Here is a 17,581-nt window from a genome sequence, read left to right as displayed (position 1 = left end):
TTTTTAATTTATAAATTACTTTTATGCTAAACGACTTGTAAGTTATCTATAATAAAGTCAAACTATCAATAATACTGATGATAAAAATCGGATACACTCATAATGAATTCCTGTATTTTATTGACTCCAAACTTTTGATTAGCATTTCCTATTGGAAGTAAATATTTTCAAATGACATATTCCCTCGGTCCGAGCTCCATACAAACGTTGGACACTGAAGTCAAGAAAGTTGAGACAATTAATTTTTATTCATATTTAATAAATTTTAAAATATAAAGAATTGGACAAGATATTTTCACAAAAGATTTGATCGGAAAAAGGAGCGTATTATTTAATTTGCTGCACACCAGTTTACTAAAACGTTGCATTTCACTATTTAAATTTCTTAGCAAGGCAGAAAGCATAGCAAAAAAGATGATATTAAAAAAAAGTCTCTCAAACTTGCATGTAGGCCTGGGGCAACCAGACTCATAATCCGTTGGGCTAGTCTGGCAGGTCTTGAGCTCGTAACAAGGGCCTCCATTACCGACTCATCAGTCCAAAATTTGTTCAGTGCCCAGTGACAAGACTACGATGATTTGGATAAACTTCAACATTCAGCCCATAAATATAGTTGGGTCAATGCAATGATGTACAGCAGCAATATTCTGGGTTCTTGAAGCAGCCCACATCCAAGTTTTGATCCTTTACAAATCAAGTTATATTCATACAGAGGAAAATTTATAATTAAAAACTGAGATCTCTTTTGCCTGAATAGTGTCGGTGTGTAGGGTTGATGAAGTATTTATGATGTACTCACTGGCCTCTTATTTATTGAAAATAAATGTATATGCCCCATGATTTTGAAATGACTATGCTTCAAACACCATCATTTGAAACCTAACTATGCTCAGATATTGGTCATTATTTGAAACCTATCTATTGGTCATTGTTTAACTGATTCCACATGCAGTCAACTGGTATGCTGCTGTATTTCACTTCCCTTCTATTCCGGATAGAGCAGTACTGTACATACATATACACAGAATTGAATATAAAAATTTACATAAATATGTCGGAATTACTACTATTAACCTGAATACATGATTTATACTCGATTACGTGCATCAAACTTGTCCATTTTAGATAACAGCATCAAGCCCAAAAAGAGATAAAATAAGCAAAGTGAACAATAGGGAGTATAAGTTTCCCCTTCTGTTTGCTGTTCACAGATCACAGTAGCCATGCATGTCATTCTAGTTATAAACAAGCTCAGCTTCAATCGGTAGACATTGATTGTCAACTAAAATCGAAATAGAAAAAGGTCAGAATATGCATGCATGATGACCTCAATCTCATGAGCCATTAGGCAAAAGCACAATAATTCCATTTATAATTTCTTAGAAACAATGGTACAGACATTAACACTTTAATGTGGAGTACCCAACACAAACTTTATGTAATCAAATTGAGCAAGAGCAGCATGATATGTATTTAACAAAAAGACAGATGTTATTTTGTGGTGATTCAGCTAGTGTTTGCCTCCACCACCACCACTGCCGGATCCAGAACCAACTCCAACTCCTTGGCCAGAACCACCTCCAACTCCAACACCTACTCCAATGCCGATTCCAATGCCAACTCCTCCTCCAGCTCCATGACCTCCACCAATTCCATGGCCTCCGCCAAGTCCTCCTCCACCACCTCCAATGCCACCTCCATGGCCTGATCCACCACCTAGTCCTCCTCCACCGCCTCCACCACCACCTCCTCCTCCTCCTCCGCCACCACCTCCTGCAGCTCCTCCCACACCACCACCTACACCTCCACCAGCTCCGAATCCTCCACCGTGGCCAGAACCACCTCCAACTCCTCCTCCTCCACCTGATCCTCCACCACCACCCCCACCAACTCCAGCTCCACCTCCTGCACCACCACCAACACCTCCTCCTGCTCCAAACCCTCCACCATGACCAGAACCTCCTCCAATTCCACCTCCTCCTCCTGAGCCTCCTCCACCTCCACCACCAACTCCAACTCCCCCTCCTGCGCCACCACCAACACCCCCTCCAGCTCCAAAACCTCCACCATGTCCCGAACCACCACCAATACCACCTCCTCCTCCAGACCCTCCACCACCACCACCTCCAACTCCCACTCCACCTCCTGCACCACCACCAACACCTCCTCCAGCTCCAAATCCTCCACCATGACCTGATCCTCCTCCAACACCACCCCCTCCTCCAGAACCTCCTCCACCACCTCCACCAAGACCACCACCACCTCCAACACCTCCTCCTACACCACCTCCAGCACCAAATCCACCACCTTGACCCGAACCTCCTCCAACGCCACCACCTCCACCAGCACCTCCCCCTCCACCACCACCTAAACCTCCTCCTCCTCCAAGTCCTCCACCGCCACCTCCTCCAAGCCCTCCACCGCCACCACCACCTAAACCACCTCCTCTACCTCCATACCTCCCTCCTCGCCCACCATTACCATACCTTCCACGTCCCCCACACCCTCTCCTCCCTCTACAATCATCATCCCATCTTGTCTCATCAAGCTTCTTCTCACCAAAAGCCACTAAACTCAACTCAAAAACAATACTCAAAACCAAAACAGCACATAGCCATTTACGTGAAAAATAGGCCATGTTGAAATATCTTTGCACATGCAACTGTGATCACTGATCACCTTGAGTCTTACTTGCTTGTTTTCAGTACTAGTAAAGCACCACTTATATAGTGAGCCTTGTCCACTTGGCAGAGCAATTATTTTGGAGGAAAGTCTTGGGAGGATTCAGTCCCACAACGTATCATAAATAGAGGGTTAATTAAGGCGCGTTTGAGCCGTTGGGGATATAGCGGGAACATTAACTCCAAACCCTAAATAACCGGCGACTTTTTTTTAGTTCAGTCGTCAACAACTCAACATACATGCAAGTGGCCCATACATACTTTGATTTGGATCAGATATTATAACATGGTAGCTTTTCAATTATTGAATTCGGACTATATATATTTATTTATATATTAGGATTCATCTTCAAAAAATTTTGAGGGCCAGGTTCAAACTTAAATCATAATTATTCTTGTGTAAAAAAGAACTTTACAATTTTGAAACAAAAACCTATTTGATGGAAATTTTATATTTCAATAATATTTATTAGATTTTTTTATTTGTAAAATAAGTTACTTCGGAGAAAAGAATATATTTACATGGAAAAGCGTAGATTTTTCTTAAAAACAAAAAAACTCAAACAATTCCAATATTGAAGGATAAGATATGGAGGGATGAGAAAAAGTGAGTTGCCGGAACTACTAAGATTGATCAGGTTGTTATGTCGCGCTTTCAAGCCACGTTAATGTATATGAAAATGGCAGTTGTGTTCTCTTTCTAAGCACCATCTTTAGATTGTCATTTTGCTGTATTAAGTTTTAGTTGATGCAATGCACTTGTAAGTTTACAACTTTTCGTTTGGCCAATTGCACTTTCTTGCAAACCTAAAGATGCTGCATTCTCTTATTACAATTAAAAAAATATTAATTTATATGCTTAAGTAATTGATGCAATTCAAAATAATCTGTTAAAACTCTAAAATTAACTGGACTAGATCTCTAGGTTGACACGGTGGGGGTTATGGGTGCCGTTGACTCAGACTCCGGCACCTTGGTCAAATGGCGAGAACTTTAATTACGAGGGTTTATCAGCCTTTATTATGTACAACAACTTTGTTGTAGTTCTTGTGAATTTACATGTCAAAGTGCTGTCGGTAAATTGCGCTTTCTTATCCTTAATTGCTCATCATCTATCGTTCCATCTATATATAATACGTGTGGATAAGATTACTTCTGTTTTGTTAGTATGTGCTCGTAAATTCATTAAAGGGATTTTCTATCAAGGTGGACTAATATGACATTATTATTTTTAATCACAAGAAGAAAATTTTAAAAAATTATATTTATAAGTGTACGATTAAAACACGAAAAAATGTCAAACGGCTATTATATTCTAACGGGAGTATTATGGAATATTTTTTTTTTCTCGAAAGAGATTTGTATCGTGGGACGGAGGGAGTAAAATTTAATAGGACTTGATTATGACTATTACATTTTAAGTAATATATTTTTTTTCTTAGATTCTTAGTTAATTTGAATTTTTACCGTATTTTAAAGTATAAAATAATAATAAATCAGTTATTTATTTTTTAAAATATTCATTTCTAATTAAAATTATAAACAATGATTTTTTATCAAGAAATTAATATTGAAAAAGAAATTCCTGAGTTATTTTTTTCTATACACTTAAAATAAATGAAAAAATCTGGGAATGACCGGAAATTTGGGAAGTAATCCAAGTCAAATAGGCTCAAAATAACATCAATGAATCGAAGGCAAAAAGTTAAATTAACACCAAAATCATATTTGACAGGATATATTTCATAAGACAAAAATATTAACACTCTTAGGCCCAATACATTTTTTTTTTGAAAGAATAGGCCCAATACACTTATTTTCTCTCAAATTGTCTTTAATTTGAGTGGCGTAAAATCAATCCGCCATATGGGCCAAAAAGCTCTAGAAGTCCATGTGATTTTTTTTTCCATGGGAATATGTCATTCGAGTAACCTTCAAGATAATGATCAGAAGAGTTTGAGGCCCAAATATTTTGGAGGTTGGCCCAAAACCTTTTTGAAACGGACTACTCCATAAAACCACTTATTGTCATAGTTAGGGCTGAGCATTCGGTCGGTTCGGTCCAGAACCGAACCGAACCGAAAGAACCGAAAACCGAATTAGGAAATTTTTCCGGACCGAACCGGACCGAAATTATTTAATGGACCGAACCGGAACCGAACCGAAATTATTCGGTTCGGTTCGGTTCTTTCCAAAAGAACCGAATTTTTTCAAAGAATGAAAATCCAGGTTGAAATGCCAGGCAATCAGCGTCGGATTTAGTATCGGAGGGGGTAAACTATTTTACAGCCAAGGGAGTGAAGTGCTTGAGGGCAAGAGCCAATGAGGTTTTGAGATTTGGAATAGTTTTTTGAATAAAATGGTCGGTGGAGTGAGGAGAATGATTGAAGATGACGCAGCCGAGGGGTGGAAAGAGAGCCATAACGAGTCGTAGAAAGGGAGGTGCAGACTGCAGAGATATCACGGAGACAAGTTAAGATTGAGGGGAGGAGTCAGAGACTAGGGTTTTGGTTTGTGCGGCTGTATCTGAACTGAAGAAAGTCCGAAGGAAATAACATATATAATATTTAATATATTAATATAAAAAGTTCGGTCTATTCGGTGCAGAACCGAATTTTGTTTGAAAGGACCGGACCGAACCGAATTTTAATTCGGTCCGGACCGAAGAACCGAAAAAACCGAAATTTCGAAAAAATTGGAACCGAACCGGACCGAATTTATACGGTTCGGTTCGGTTTTTCGGTTCCGGTTCGGTTTTGCTCCCCCTAGTCATAGTCCTGGATAAATTAGCAGTACAAAACATGAGTATTTGTGTAGGCCTAGGGCTGTAATTCGAGCCGAGCCGGACGAGTTTCGAGCCGAGCCTAATTCGAGCCAACTTTAATCGAGCCGAGCCGAGCCGGCTCGATTAACTAATCGAGCCTAAATCTTTGGCCGAACTCGACTCGGTTAATTTCACGAGTCGAGTCGAGCCGGCTCGTTTAGCTAAACGAGCCGGTTTTAACGAGCCGAGCGAGCCAGCTCGTATAATTTTACACTTAATCGAGCCCAAACCTCTACCCGAACTCGGCTCGTTTAATTTCACGAGTCGAGTCGAGCCGGCTCGTTTAATTAAACGAGCCGAAACCTTTACCCGAACTCGGCTCGTTTAACGAGTCGAGTCGAGCCGATTTAAACGAGTTCGAGCCGGGCGAGCTCGCGAGCCGCCCGACTCGAATTACAGCCCTATGTAGGCCTAATTTTCAAATTTTATCATTTTCTGTTCAGAACTTATGCTAGTACTAGTTTAGCTAAAACCAGAAAGCACAAGATGAGTATAGGACTCTTCATTTTGTGTAGTTCAAAAGTAACTTATGGGCTAAAAATTATCAATATCAAAATATTTGGGTAAAGAATATTAATAACAATTTATAAAAGATGTAAAAAATTTCGATCTTAATTACTAGATTTTGAGTGTTAAATATATTAATAAAATACATAATATTCTTTTATATAACATAATATTGATTTGTGGATTTACAAATACATTACAACTAATATTATTTAAATAGATAATAATTCTGAATGAAATATATTATCCGAAGTTGAGAAAAAATTATAGGTGGAATTTTTTCATTAACATGAATTTAACTATTGACTGGATTTACCAGAGTAAAACAATCAATCTAAACAACACAATAAGATAAGTACAAAATAATGAAAATATCTATTTAGGAAATTGATTTCTATGCATACGAAAAGATTAAAACATCAGAGTATCTCTGGATCGCTTCCTCTCCACATACCATAAATATGAATTATCCAAATCCCTCCTAACTCTTGTTCCCTCCACCTCCACCTCCTCAATTCTAAACCCCAAAAGCTCTCATTTTGATCCCAAAAAACACAAAAGAAATCTCAAATTGTACATAAAATGATTATATCATCCCCTCCAACTTCATTTAATCTGGCCAAGACTCCAAATTCAAGAACACCCATTTGCCCAAAACGCCTATATTCTTCGCATTTTTCATTTTCTTGGTCTTCAAATTTCAAGAACCAATCTTTTTGCTACAAGAATCAAAACCCACATCAGAAAAGGCTAAAGTTCAAATCTTGCGCTATACCCGGGTATGATTTCAGTGGGTTTGATGGGGTTCAGCCTGTTGTGGAAGCAGCTGCTGTGTTAACTGCTATAATTGTGGTTCATGAAAGTGGTCATTTCTTGGCAGCTATAGTTCAGGGTATTCGTGTAAGTAAATTTGCTGTTGGGTTTGGTCCAATTTTAGCTAAATTTAATGCAAATAATGTAGAGTATTCACTTAGGGCTTTTCCACTTGGTGGTTTTGTGGGGTTTCCAGATAATGATCCTGATAGTGATATTCCTGTGGATGATGTTGATTTGCTTAAAAATAGGCCTATATTTGATAGGATTGTTGTTGTTTCGGCTGGTGTGATTGCTAATGTTGTGTTTGCTTATTTGATTATTTTGATGCAAATATTGTCTGTTGGATTGCCTGTTCAAGATAATTTTCCGGGGGTGCTTGTGCCCGAGGTTAGACCACTCTCAGCCGCATTTCGAGCTGGGTTGCTCCCTGGTGATGTGATTCTGGGGGTAAATGGTGTTGAATTGTCGAAGCAAGGTCCTAGTTTAGTTTCTGAGGTTGTTAATATAATCAAGAAAAATCCGAAAGCTGATGTGATGCTTAAGATTAAGAGAAGTAACCAAAATATTGATATTACTGTTTCCCCTGATGAGATTTCTGATGGCACGGGTCGAATTGGGGTTCAGTTATCACCGAATGTTAGGTTCTCTAATGTTAGGCCGAAGGATGTTATAGAAGCTTTTAAGTACACGGGGCGTGAGTTCTTTGGCTTGACGTTTAATGTCTTGGATAGCCTGAAACAGACTTTCTTTAATTTCTCCCAAACTGCAAGCAAAGTTTCCGGTCCTGTTGCTATTATAGCAGTGGGAGCAGAAGTTGCAAAGTCAAGCTCAAATGGGCTTTACCAATTTGCTGCTATTTTAAATCTTAATCTTGCAGTTATAAATCTTCTACCTCTGCCAGCTTTAGATGGGGGCTCTTTGGCTTTGATACTTGTAGAAGCAGTTAGAGGTGGGAAGAAACTCCCCTCAGAAGTAGAGCAAGGGATAATGTCTTCAGGATTTATGCTTGTTACAGTTCTTGGTCTGTTCCTAATAGTAAGAGACACATTAAACCTTGATTTCATCAAAGACTTGCGATGATTGTCAGAAACACTCTAAATCTTCACCCTCATCGTTGACGCAATACTGAATACGATCAGGGATTTGAAAACCGCTTTGGGTATAGGTTAGTCATGCTAGCCTCTAACGGTACATGGAAGAGATGAATTCAGCTTGTGGTTTCTGCTCAGCATGGGCTCTGATTTATCTTAAGATATTATCTGGCAGATATATGTAGCAATAGAATTCAACATGGATGTTATTTGTTGTCTATAGAAATTATTCTATTGTGGTTCTCCCGAGACAGGTTTTGAATTATGCTTTATTGTCCACAATATGATACTTAGAAAGATGCATAGGGTTTTCTTTCTTTTCTGTTATCGTGAGACAACTAATTTGCATATTACAGAAACTTTGAAAGAAGAAACATACCCTTTTTCTTTCAAATAACAATAAATTTTACATTGCCTTTCAAGCTAAGTAGTGTCATTTAGATACTCTATGCACTCTCCAAACATTTGTGTGTCGTGCAATTGTTTAAGCATACAAAACTGAAGTTATACTGTGCATAACTCTTGTTTACATAGTTCATCTGTTCATGTAGTTTACCTGTATAGTACATCCCAATATTAAGTGTGCATTTCATAAGATTGAGTGTAACGTAGAAACTTTTTTTAGTTAAGGCATTACATTGTTCTTTCAATTGTGTTGATGCTTTGCTCAGATCTCATCAATTTTATTATTATTTTTTTATCAAAATTGTGGTGTAATCTTCTTGTTAAGAGGCATATTCTTGCACTCTCTCTAGCCATTTGTAACTCTCACTTTTTTACTTGCTTTGAGAGCTTGGACAATATTTCTGTTGTCAATAGTTTGTAGCATTCTATGCATACTCGTGTAATTATTGGATTCCACTATAAACTAACAATCTCTTGTCTCAGAAGCAGTGAAAATTTATAATTGGTCTCGATCAAGTAAACTCTTGTCCTTAAAAGCACCGAAAAATTAGCTGCAATAATTGGTAATGTTGTATTGAAAAATTAGTTGTACAAATAAAAATATTATAAAATATAATTGATGATATGGTATTAACATTCAGATTAACATACATCCTCAAGTATAACTATACACCCTATATCAATGACCGAAGAGCTTGATAACTATAATTAATTATTGCTTAGATTTAACAATAAACTATAACGTAAAAGAGTTATTTCTGTGAATATGAGTGTTAATATTATAAACTTAACATTCATATTTTCTTTTTTCAAAAAAAAAAAACATTCATATTTTCTGTTAAATTAACTTGCAATCTTAAGTGATTTCGAACATACTTTTCAATTATAAAATACAATGGTAACTTATGTTTATGCAAAATCAAGATTGTAAGTTCTGTTATTACCTAAAACATGGATATATCGCTATTATTATATTTATTCTACTCAACTAAAATTATAATCATTTATTTTTTTTTATTTTTTTGAAATGTTTCATTCAATATTTTTTATTTCATAATTTATCTAAAATTTTATAATATAAAAATGAAATATTTCTCTACTTTTCTCTCATATACTTATTTTATATATTAAAAATTATCTCATCACTCTCCTCATCACTTTCCTTACTTTTTATATTTTTATTTTATTTATTTTAATAATTTTCGTAAACAACTGAACATTTGGATGAGACCAATTACGTAACATTTCTAAAACGTTCTAAATATGAATCTCTCTTTACTACTTAAAATCGGGCGAGATTGAGATGTAAAGAAAGAGAGGAGGGAGTATGAATGTGAAAGGAGTGAGCAAAGAAGCCGGGGGATGGAAAACGTAGCATGCAGCACAAAATCCGGGGCGATATGTATGCTTAAGCCTATAAATTCTTCCAACCCCTTCCCCTATTTTTCATCTCACCTCTAATAACATTATTTTCTCCTTCTCTTCCTTTCTCTCTTTTTCTTCCTTTTTTTCTCTTTCAATCATCTTTTTCATTCCTACTCTTTCTTTCTTTGTTTGATTATACTTCTCTAGCTTCACTTAATTACTTCATTTCACACCTCACAAGGCATCCAAGCCAAAGACTTGTAGCTTAGTTCCTTACCTTCTTTTTCTCATAAGCAAATCAGTTGAAATATTCAGACACACATAAACAGACACAAATATAGAAAGATAATAGATGGTTTCACACGGTGGGAGGGGGGGAATAAGCAACAACAGCGGAGAGGGAGGAGGACTACATATGGTGTTGAAGAAAGGGCCGTGGACAGCAGCTGAGGATGCTGTGTTGTTGGAGTATGTGAAGAGGCATGGAGAAGGGAACTGGAATGCTGTGCAGAAGAATACCTCCTTGCAGAGGTGTGGGAAGAGTTGTCGTCTTCGATGGGCTAACCATTTAAGGCCTTTTCTCAAGAAAGGTCCCTTTACTCCTGAGGAAGAAAAGACCATCATTGATCTTCATGCCAAGATTGGCAACAAATGGGCTCGCATGGCCACTCAGGTAATTTTTTCATCAATGCTATGCATGCCAATCATGATAATATGTTAACTATAAATAGTAATCTACTTATCTTCTCCACGCAGCTGCCTGGGAGAACAGACAACGAGATCAAAAACTACTGGAACACAAGGCTTAAGAGACGTCAGAGAGCTGGTTTACCGGTTTACCCTGTGGAGTTACTCCAACAATACAACCACCGCCACCACCTTAAGACGCTTCAAAACATTCCACTTTCTCCATCATGCTCTTTCGCTTCTATCATATCTGCAGCAGCTGCTGCTTCCTCATCCACCTCTCATCAAAATCAGTACTGCTGCCAAAACCAAAGCTCTGTCAATTTTATGAAAAATTGCACTCCACTTGATCTTCTTGATTACACTCCATACCGTGATAACATGAATCCTAGCAACTCCTTTTCATTACCTCGACAAGTTATCAACAATGGTATGACCAGTGGTAATGGTTTTTCATACCAGAATGGGCAGCTCTTTCATCAGGCCCTTTCGGGGAAATCTCTATCCTTTGATAATCTTGGCCTTAATTCCGGTCCTGATCCAGTATCTTCCAGTGCTACTAATATTGATCCTGTAGGATTATTTGGTATGGGCACAGGTAATAACGAGCTCTCTTCAATCCAAAATACAGTCCAAACTTCTAATAATTCAGTGTACACTGGAAGTGATGATGTGATGGGAGTAGCCTCAAGTGAGGGCGACGAAGAATATGATAAGGTTGCAAGAGGCAACAGTGGCTTGCTAGGAGATCTACTTGAAGAGTCTCAAACTATCAAGCGTCACAAAGATAATTCAGAGAAGAACATTAAGGCCGCAGATGATCAAGTATCAGCAGATACTTTTTTCAAGGATGTCAATACGAATGGCCTCAGCAACAGTACTGGATCAGCTTTTATTTCTGGTAATTCTACCATTATTAAGTAGTAATTTTAGTTTCATTTTGACTGTGTTACATGTTTACATTTAAATGTTTTTGTTAATTAATTATATGCATATTTGGTATTAGGAATGAACGATAAAAAGGATGAGGCAATAGAGGAGATGAACATCATGGACGAGGATCTCTTGCGTTTACTGGACTGCCCTTCTCCGGTGTGTATTCCAGATTGGTACGACGTTGGTAGCAGTAATAACAGCAACTACTCGAGTAGAGAACCATCAAACGTTACAATTGCTCATGTACCCAACATTAAACCAGATGACGATGATGATTGGGATGAGGATATTTGCTGCTGGACCAACATGCCTCGTGTTCTTTCTTAGCTCGAATTATTGTCAAATCGATTGTGCTTTACTATAGATGTTGTGCAATACTTTATTTTGTGCCGGTGTTTGTAACAGTACTGTATTAGTTGCTTTCGTAGCCTGTTGTATCAGCCAGTTCTTAGCATTATTAATTTGAATTGCAGTTGGTTTGTATAAATTCTAATATGTTTTTATATATAGTGTGTGACTAATGAGGCAAATTGTCAAGAAAAAATAATCATATCTGAATACAGAAGTTCATTACAAGAAAACACTTCTAAAAGCAACTGAACTTGCAATAAGGACCTCAATGATTCAAACTTGAGTTGGACATAATTAAACAACAATCTTGAAATCATGACGAAACTCTTGTGCAGTATTGTATTCGGTGCAATTAAATTCAGTGTTCTAACATACTCAAGTTTTAGTGAGGAACTATGCAAACTAACTGGCTAGTTATCTTTCCTCTGCATGAAAGATAGATAAAAGATCATGAGTTTTGGCAAATAATTTGTTATCCTTCCGTAGATGATGATTTACAATGAAGACACTGCAGACCAAAAGGAAGGGATGGGTCAGTGGTCACCGGTCACCACTTGTCAACTCTGTCCGGTGGTTAAAATCAGACGATATGCAGTGTAGCAACTTGTCAAAATTCTAAATTCGTCTATAACTAAACTTCCATTATTTTCGATACAAAAATGATCATGTTCAAGTATTTTATATTCACCAAAACATACCTACAAATAAATTGATCATGCATATCAAATATTAAACACCAAAAATCAGTTGCAGAATGAACTTTTACCCAAACAAATTACAACAAATAAGGTTTTTTCTTGTTTACGTTGAATTAAGATTCCTAATTTAAATTTAGATCCAAGACTTTGTGATATATTTTTTGTTATTTAACTGATATGTAAATTCTCATTAGAAAAACTTGTATGTAACGCATTTGAGAATATCTGATACAAATTTCTTGAGTAATAAATAAGTGAACCACAAATTGATTTGAATATTATTTGTTTGTAATGTATTATATCATAATGTCTTAATTTTATATACTACAATATAATAGATTATACATAAGTGAATTAAACATAATTTTTTAATTATTCTAAATTGTTTGAATTATTTTCAAAAGATTAACTATGATTTATTTGGTGATATAAAATTTACTTAAATAATAATATGAAATTTGAAATTATATATTTTTTATAAAAAAATTCATTATCCTCATGAACACCATGATCAATCCAAGTTTGTAACCTAGCACCTTACTCAACCTGCAGTGAGCGAGAATATGCGTATTAATACGTTTGAACACTTCATCATGTTTACTTTAAATGATCAATTTCTCATAGACCGTCACACAATAAACGTAGGTAGGACATACTTTGTCCGAAATCTCGCAAAAGTATTTTCTCTTTTCAATTTGCTGAGATTAGAACATGTTTTCCGGTAACTATTTTCATGGGACAAAATGATTACATCAAATTGTGGGTTTTTGGCTAACTATACACGCGGTTTATAAATATTTTTCGGATATTATTATTATAAAAATTTATAAATAGATTACTATACTTTCAACAATATTTATCATAATTTAAAACGATTTAGTTACCAAACTATTGTAAATCTATGGACTATGGATATATTGTATTTGTCATGCAATTAGTTTAAAACTCTAAATCATTTTAAAATAGCAAAAGACCATAAGATGATACATTCTTAAAATGCTAGTCCAATGAAATTCTGCACTACACATATTTATATGTAAGACACATTATATATGTGTTTTCTTTTTCTTTTGAAAGAATTACAGGACGTGTTTGTTTCCGGCTTAAAAGCTGTGCTTCTAGTTTCTAGTTTATAAGTTAGAAGCATTTATTTGTACCGTTTGTGTAAAAAGTTAAGAAACACTTAAAAAAAAGCTAGGAATGCTAATTTTGTTTCAAAATTTCTGCTTATTTCCCAAACACTAATCACTTATAAGTCTTACTTATAACTTTTGCTCCACTTTTTTATTTTAAGCAAGAAACTCACCCAAACGGCATCATTGTATGCCATCATTCTTGAAAATTTTGCTCCACTTTTTTATTTTAAGCAAGAAGCTCACCCAAACGGCATCATTATATGCCATCATTCTTGAACACCTTATTTATATTATGATTGTTGATTATAAACTTGATCACCAATTAATTGCACTATTTTCTGATGAATATCTTACTATCTTTTGTAAACTTAATACAAAACACCAATTAACAAAACAAATTAATTATATGGACAAATCATTAGAATCTGGGAAAATAGAAATCACACATTACAACCATCCTCAATTCTCGGCCTAGTTTTGGTGAACACCGAGAGAAAGCTGCAACTTGTAACTTGAATGAGAAGAAGAGTTAGTAATCATGTCCCACCACGTTCCATCCGAGTTACGATCTTTAAACTATAAAGTGATTGAATGACTATCACATCATCATTGTTATTACGTTTATTATCAATATTAAAATTATTATTAATAATTATCTTACTAAATATATAACATATACATTATTCATATGCACAACTTGTGACCCACTTTCATGCGTAATTCCACTTGATACAAAATGTGAAGGGGAATGTGTTTTTCCCGGTCCTTCAAACAATAATAGCTCTGTGTTTTTGGACTGTTTTTCGATATGTATTTAAGAAATGAATAATTTTTTAATATAATAAATAATAAATAATTTAATTAATAAATTTTTTATAATAATGCAGCTCAAATTATTGTGAAATTTATATCCTTGCTTTTATGTATTATAAGCAAATTAGTGTGTCGTTCATGTATATATATCAAATATGTCTGGTTTGAGCCCATTTCAGTAAATTTATAATAATAAGTTAGAGTATGATTTATGTTGTAATAATGTGCATGTTAAGTTATCTTTTAGATAATTTTATTTTATAAATTATTAAAAATATAGTAACAAAAATAAATTTGACAGATATATTATTTGGATGATTAAGGTGACTTTTAAAAAATTATAAAAATAAAATAATCAATTTTTGATTTATTTTTAATATTAAAATTATTTATTATTTATTACACAAATACATATTTTTCATAATAAATTCAAAAACTAATATATAAACAATCATGTCCTGTTATACACTAATCTAATCCAAGTCCACAAGTCACGAGTATCAAACTATCAAAGCCTGAATGAGGCAAGAAATGTAGTCCTCATGACCTCTATTCCTTGACACAAAATGTTCTTTTGCATAAGTCATTTGGAGAAATTAACACCACCCTATCCTAAACACAATTGGTAGATTTGTTTTAGGATATTAATTTTTATAAAAATAATAAAAATTGATATTGAATTTGGAGTAATCTTAAATAATTAATAATATAAAAAATTATAAAATATCTCTAGTTTGCAATATCTCATGTTCATTCACAACATTCACTATCTAATCTGATATTATCATGAGCCGTTATTATTATTAATTTAAAGGGAAATCAATTATTTATATATATTTACATATATAAATATAGATCATTTTATACTAATTTGTTGTGTCAAATCATTACGTTTTAACGAAATTAACTTTATTGATCAATAACAAAGCTACAAAATATAGTCTACAAATTATATAAACATGTTTATAATTTTACCTCAGCCTTAAAAATTATTAGTGCTCACTGCTCCTAAAAATAGTAAACACTTGTTCGTTAGGAGTCTATGGATGCAATAATGCTGTAGTGCATTGAATATATGTAACAATTGATATTCTTTATGTAAATTGAGGTTCAAATAATAAGATCAGGGATGTGATAATATGATAAAAATATGAGATATTAATGTGGTTAATTAAATAATTTTATAGTAATTCAAAATATGTTAAAATTTAACATTATTTAAGTATAAATAAATCAAAATATAAAAAAGATTAAAAATATATATAATCACATGTTATTAATAAATTTATTTATCAACATTTGTTACATATTTAGAATTTTGAAAATTTGAAAATATCCGGTGCATTATTGTTAAGACAAGAAAAGAAAGTGCATTCCATGAATATGATGACTTCATCGCAGGATCCGCCTACCTTCAACCTGCACTCTTGTTAACTTTATCAATTTTTGGTGACGCTAATATTTTAATATTTTCCCGTATTTCAAATTGCAAAATTTATGTGACGTGCCCACTTTCCTTTTCTTATCTTATCAGCAAAGCCCCGGTCTAATTTAAGTCACAAATTATTTTCAGTTACAAAAGCATATAAGTGTAAAGAAGAAGCACAAGAGAAATAGGAAGTCGAATCAGGTGTTCACATCCTCTAGGCATGGCATGTTCGAAGTTGGAACATATATTAGGTATTTCGGTAATTGTTATTTTAAATTTATATAATAATGATTTGAAAATAACACTCTAATATTGTGTCATCTTTGTTTGAATGGACAAGACAATTACATTAAATTTTTTAATATAAAAAAAGTTTATTATGATTAGCTTATTGATTTATTTTAACAGATTATAATATCTACTTCTACAAAATATTAAATTTTCATGAATATTAATCAAAATAATAATTAAATTATGAATTCATAATTAAATTTTAGATATATACGATAAAAATTTGGATATTATAATATCTTTAAACAGATGTCCTAAAAAATCAAATTACTATTAATTTTCAATTTAAGTTTTTTTTGGCAGTAATTTCATCTGATTATGAAAAAGGCCCACGGAAGAATAATCGAGAAGGCCCACAAAGACTATACTGCTGGTCCCAATATAATGGGCCGAACCATATTACGTTATTAAATTTGTACGGAGGAATAATCCGGAAGGCCCACAAAGGCTATACTGCTGGTCCCAAAATAATGGGCCGAACCATATTAAGTTACTCTATTAAATTTGTAATGAATGCTTTCACGGGCCTTGCAAACAAAATTTTCGTCCCTTTTTGGCTGCAAGCATCAGCTTGCTAAGCCTTCTCGTATACCACACTACCACAGTAGAGATTTTACCGGGGAGAGATTTTCCGGAGAGAGAAAATGAGAGAGAAAAGGGAGTTACAGGAGAAAGGAGGAAGACGGTGTATAATTTGTTTGAGTTATATGCATTTAACTGATTTACTAAAAAAAATCCCGGGTCAAAGCCCGGTCTAACTGGCCTGGCCCAGACCTGTAATTAGAAAAGTCTGGTCGAGATATTTTAAAAAAAGCCTGGGTTTTTTAAGGACCGGTCTTGGGCCTATCAGGCCGGTCTTTTTGTTCAGCTCTACTACCACTACAGTAACACTGTAACAGCAACACCCGGGGAAGGGACATAGAAAGTAGAAATGCTTAGTAATCCGAAATACAGGTAATTTGATTTTTTAATAGTAAATTTTTAATTCTTTAATTGTACTATAAAAATAATTATTTTAAAAATTCTTTTTCTAGTCATAATATTAATTATATATTTTATTTAGAAATGAAAATTTTAAATACATGATGAAAAGACTCAGAAGTATGTCAAAAAATCAAACGAGACGAATGTATTTCAAAACAGCCGGAGTAATTGCCACTCGCCAATTTGCCATACACTAACTAGCTAGAACTTCCGTCAAAAAAAAAAAAAAATAGCTAGAACTGTATGGACCATACAAGAGTTATGCATGTATCCATAATTCAGATTGTCTACTCATGAGGTCAAAGAAAATATTTTCTCATCACCAAACCGCCTTGTGGTGAAAATTTTCAACTTAAATTGAAATAGTGACTGTTATAGCCATTGATATTCCTCTAAAGTGAGTTCAAGGACCTGGAGAGAAGCTTCATGAAGCCAGAGTGAAGTTTCCAACCTGTGCACCACACCCTCAAGAAGCTGGAGAGAAGCTTCGTGAAACCGGAGGTGAAGTAAAAATTTCCAGCTTGAGCACCAGACCGGAGCTTCATAATTTTCGACACAAGATATTTG

General features: G+C 34.6%; 3 protein-coding genes across 3 annotated transcripts; 2 read left to right on the top strand and 1 right to left on the bottom strand.

The window, feature by feature from the left end:
• Window positions 1-1,510: 1,510 nt before the first annotated feature.
• LOC108216847 (glycine-rich cell wall structural protein 1) lies at window positions 1,511-2,638 on the bottom strand. Its single transcript, XM_064092230.1, has one exon. It carries the CDS (start codon window positions 2,636-2,638, stop codon window positions 1,511-1,513), a length of 1,128 nt encoding a protein of 375 aa, XP_063948300.1.
• Window positions 2,639-6,423: 3,785 nt separating this feature from the next.
• On the top strand, window positions 6,424-8,184 carry LOC108215640 (probable membrane metalloprotease ARASP2, chloroplastic). The gene has a single exon (XM_017388167.2). It carries the CDS (start codon window positions 6,595-6,597, stop codon window positions 7,906-7,908), a length of 1,314 nt encoding a protein of 437 aa, XP_017243656.1. The 5' UTR covers window positions 6,424-6,594; the 3' UTR covers window positions 7,909-8,184.
• Window positions 8,185-9,772: 1,588 nt separating this feature from the next.
• Window positions 9,773-11,799, top strand: LOC108217866 (transcription factor MYB97). Its single transcript, XM_017390760.2, has 3 exons — window positions 9,773-10,362; window positions 10,446-11,277; window positions 11,383-11,799. The coding sequence occupies exons 1-3, from the start codon at window positions 10,042-10,044 to the stop codon at window positions 11,637-11,639; spliced, it is 1,410 nt and encodes a 469-aa protein (XP_017246249.1). The 5' UTR covers window positions 9,773-10,041; the 3' UTR covers window positions 11,640-11,799.
• Window positions 11,800-17,581: the final 5,782 nt, after the last annotated feature.

Source organism: Daucus carota, chromosome 4 (assembly GCF_001625215.2).
Source record: "Daucus carota subsp. sativus chromosome 4, DH1 v3.0, whole genome shotgun sequence".
Classification (NCBI taxonomy): Eukaryota; Viridiplantae; Streptophyta; class Magnoliopsida; order Apiales; family Apiaceae; genus Daucus; species Daucus carota.
The sequence above is the reverse complement of the archived record's forward strand: the minus strand, read 5'-3'. Positions and strand labels throughout refer to the sequence as shown.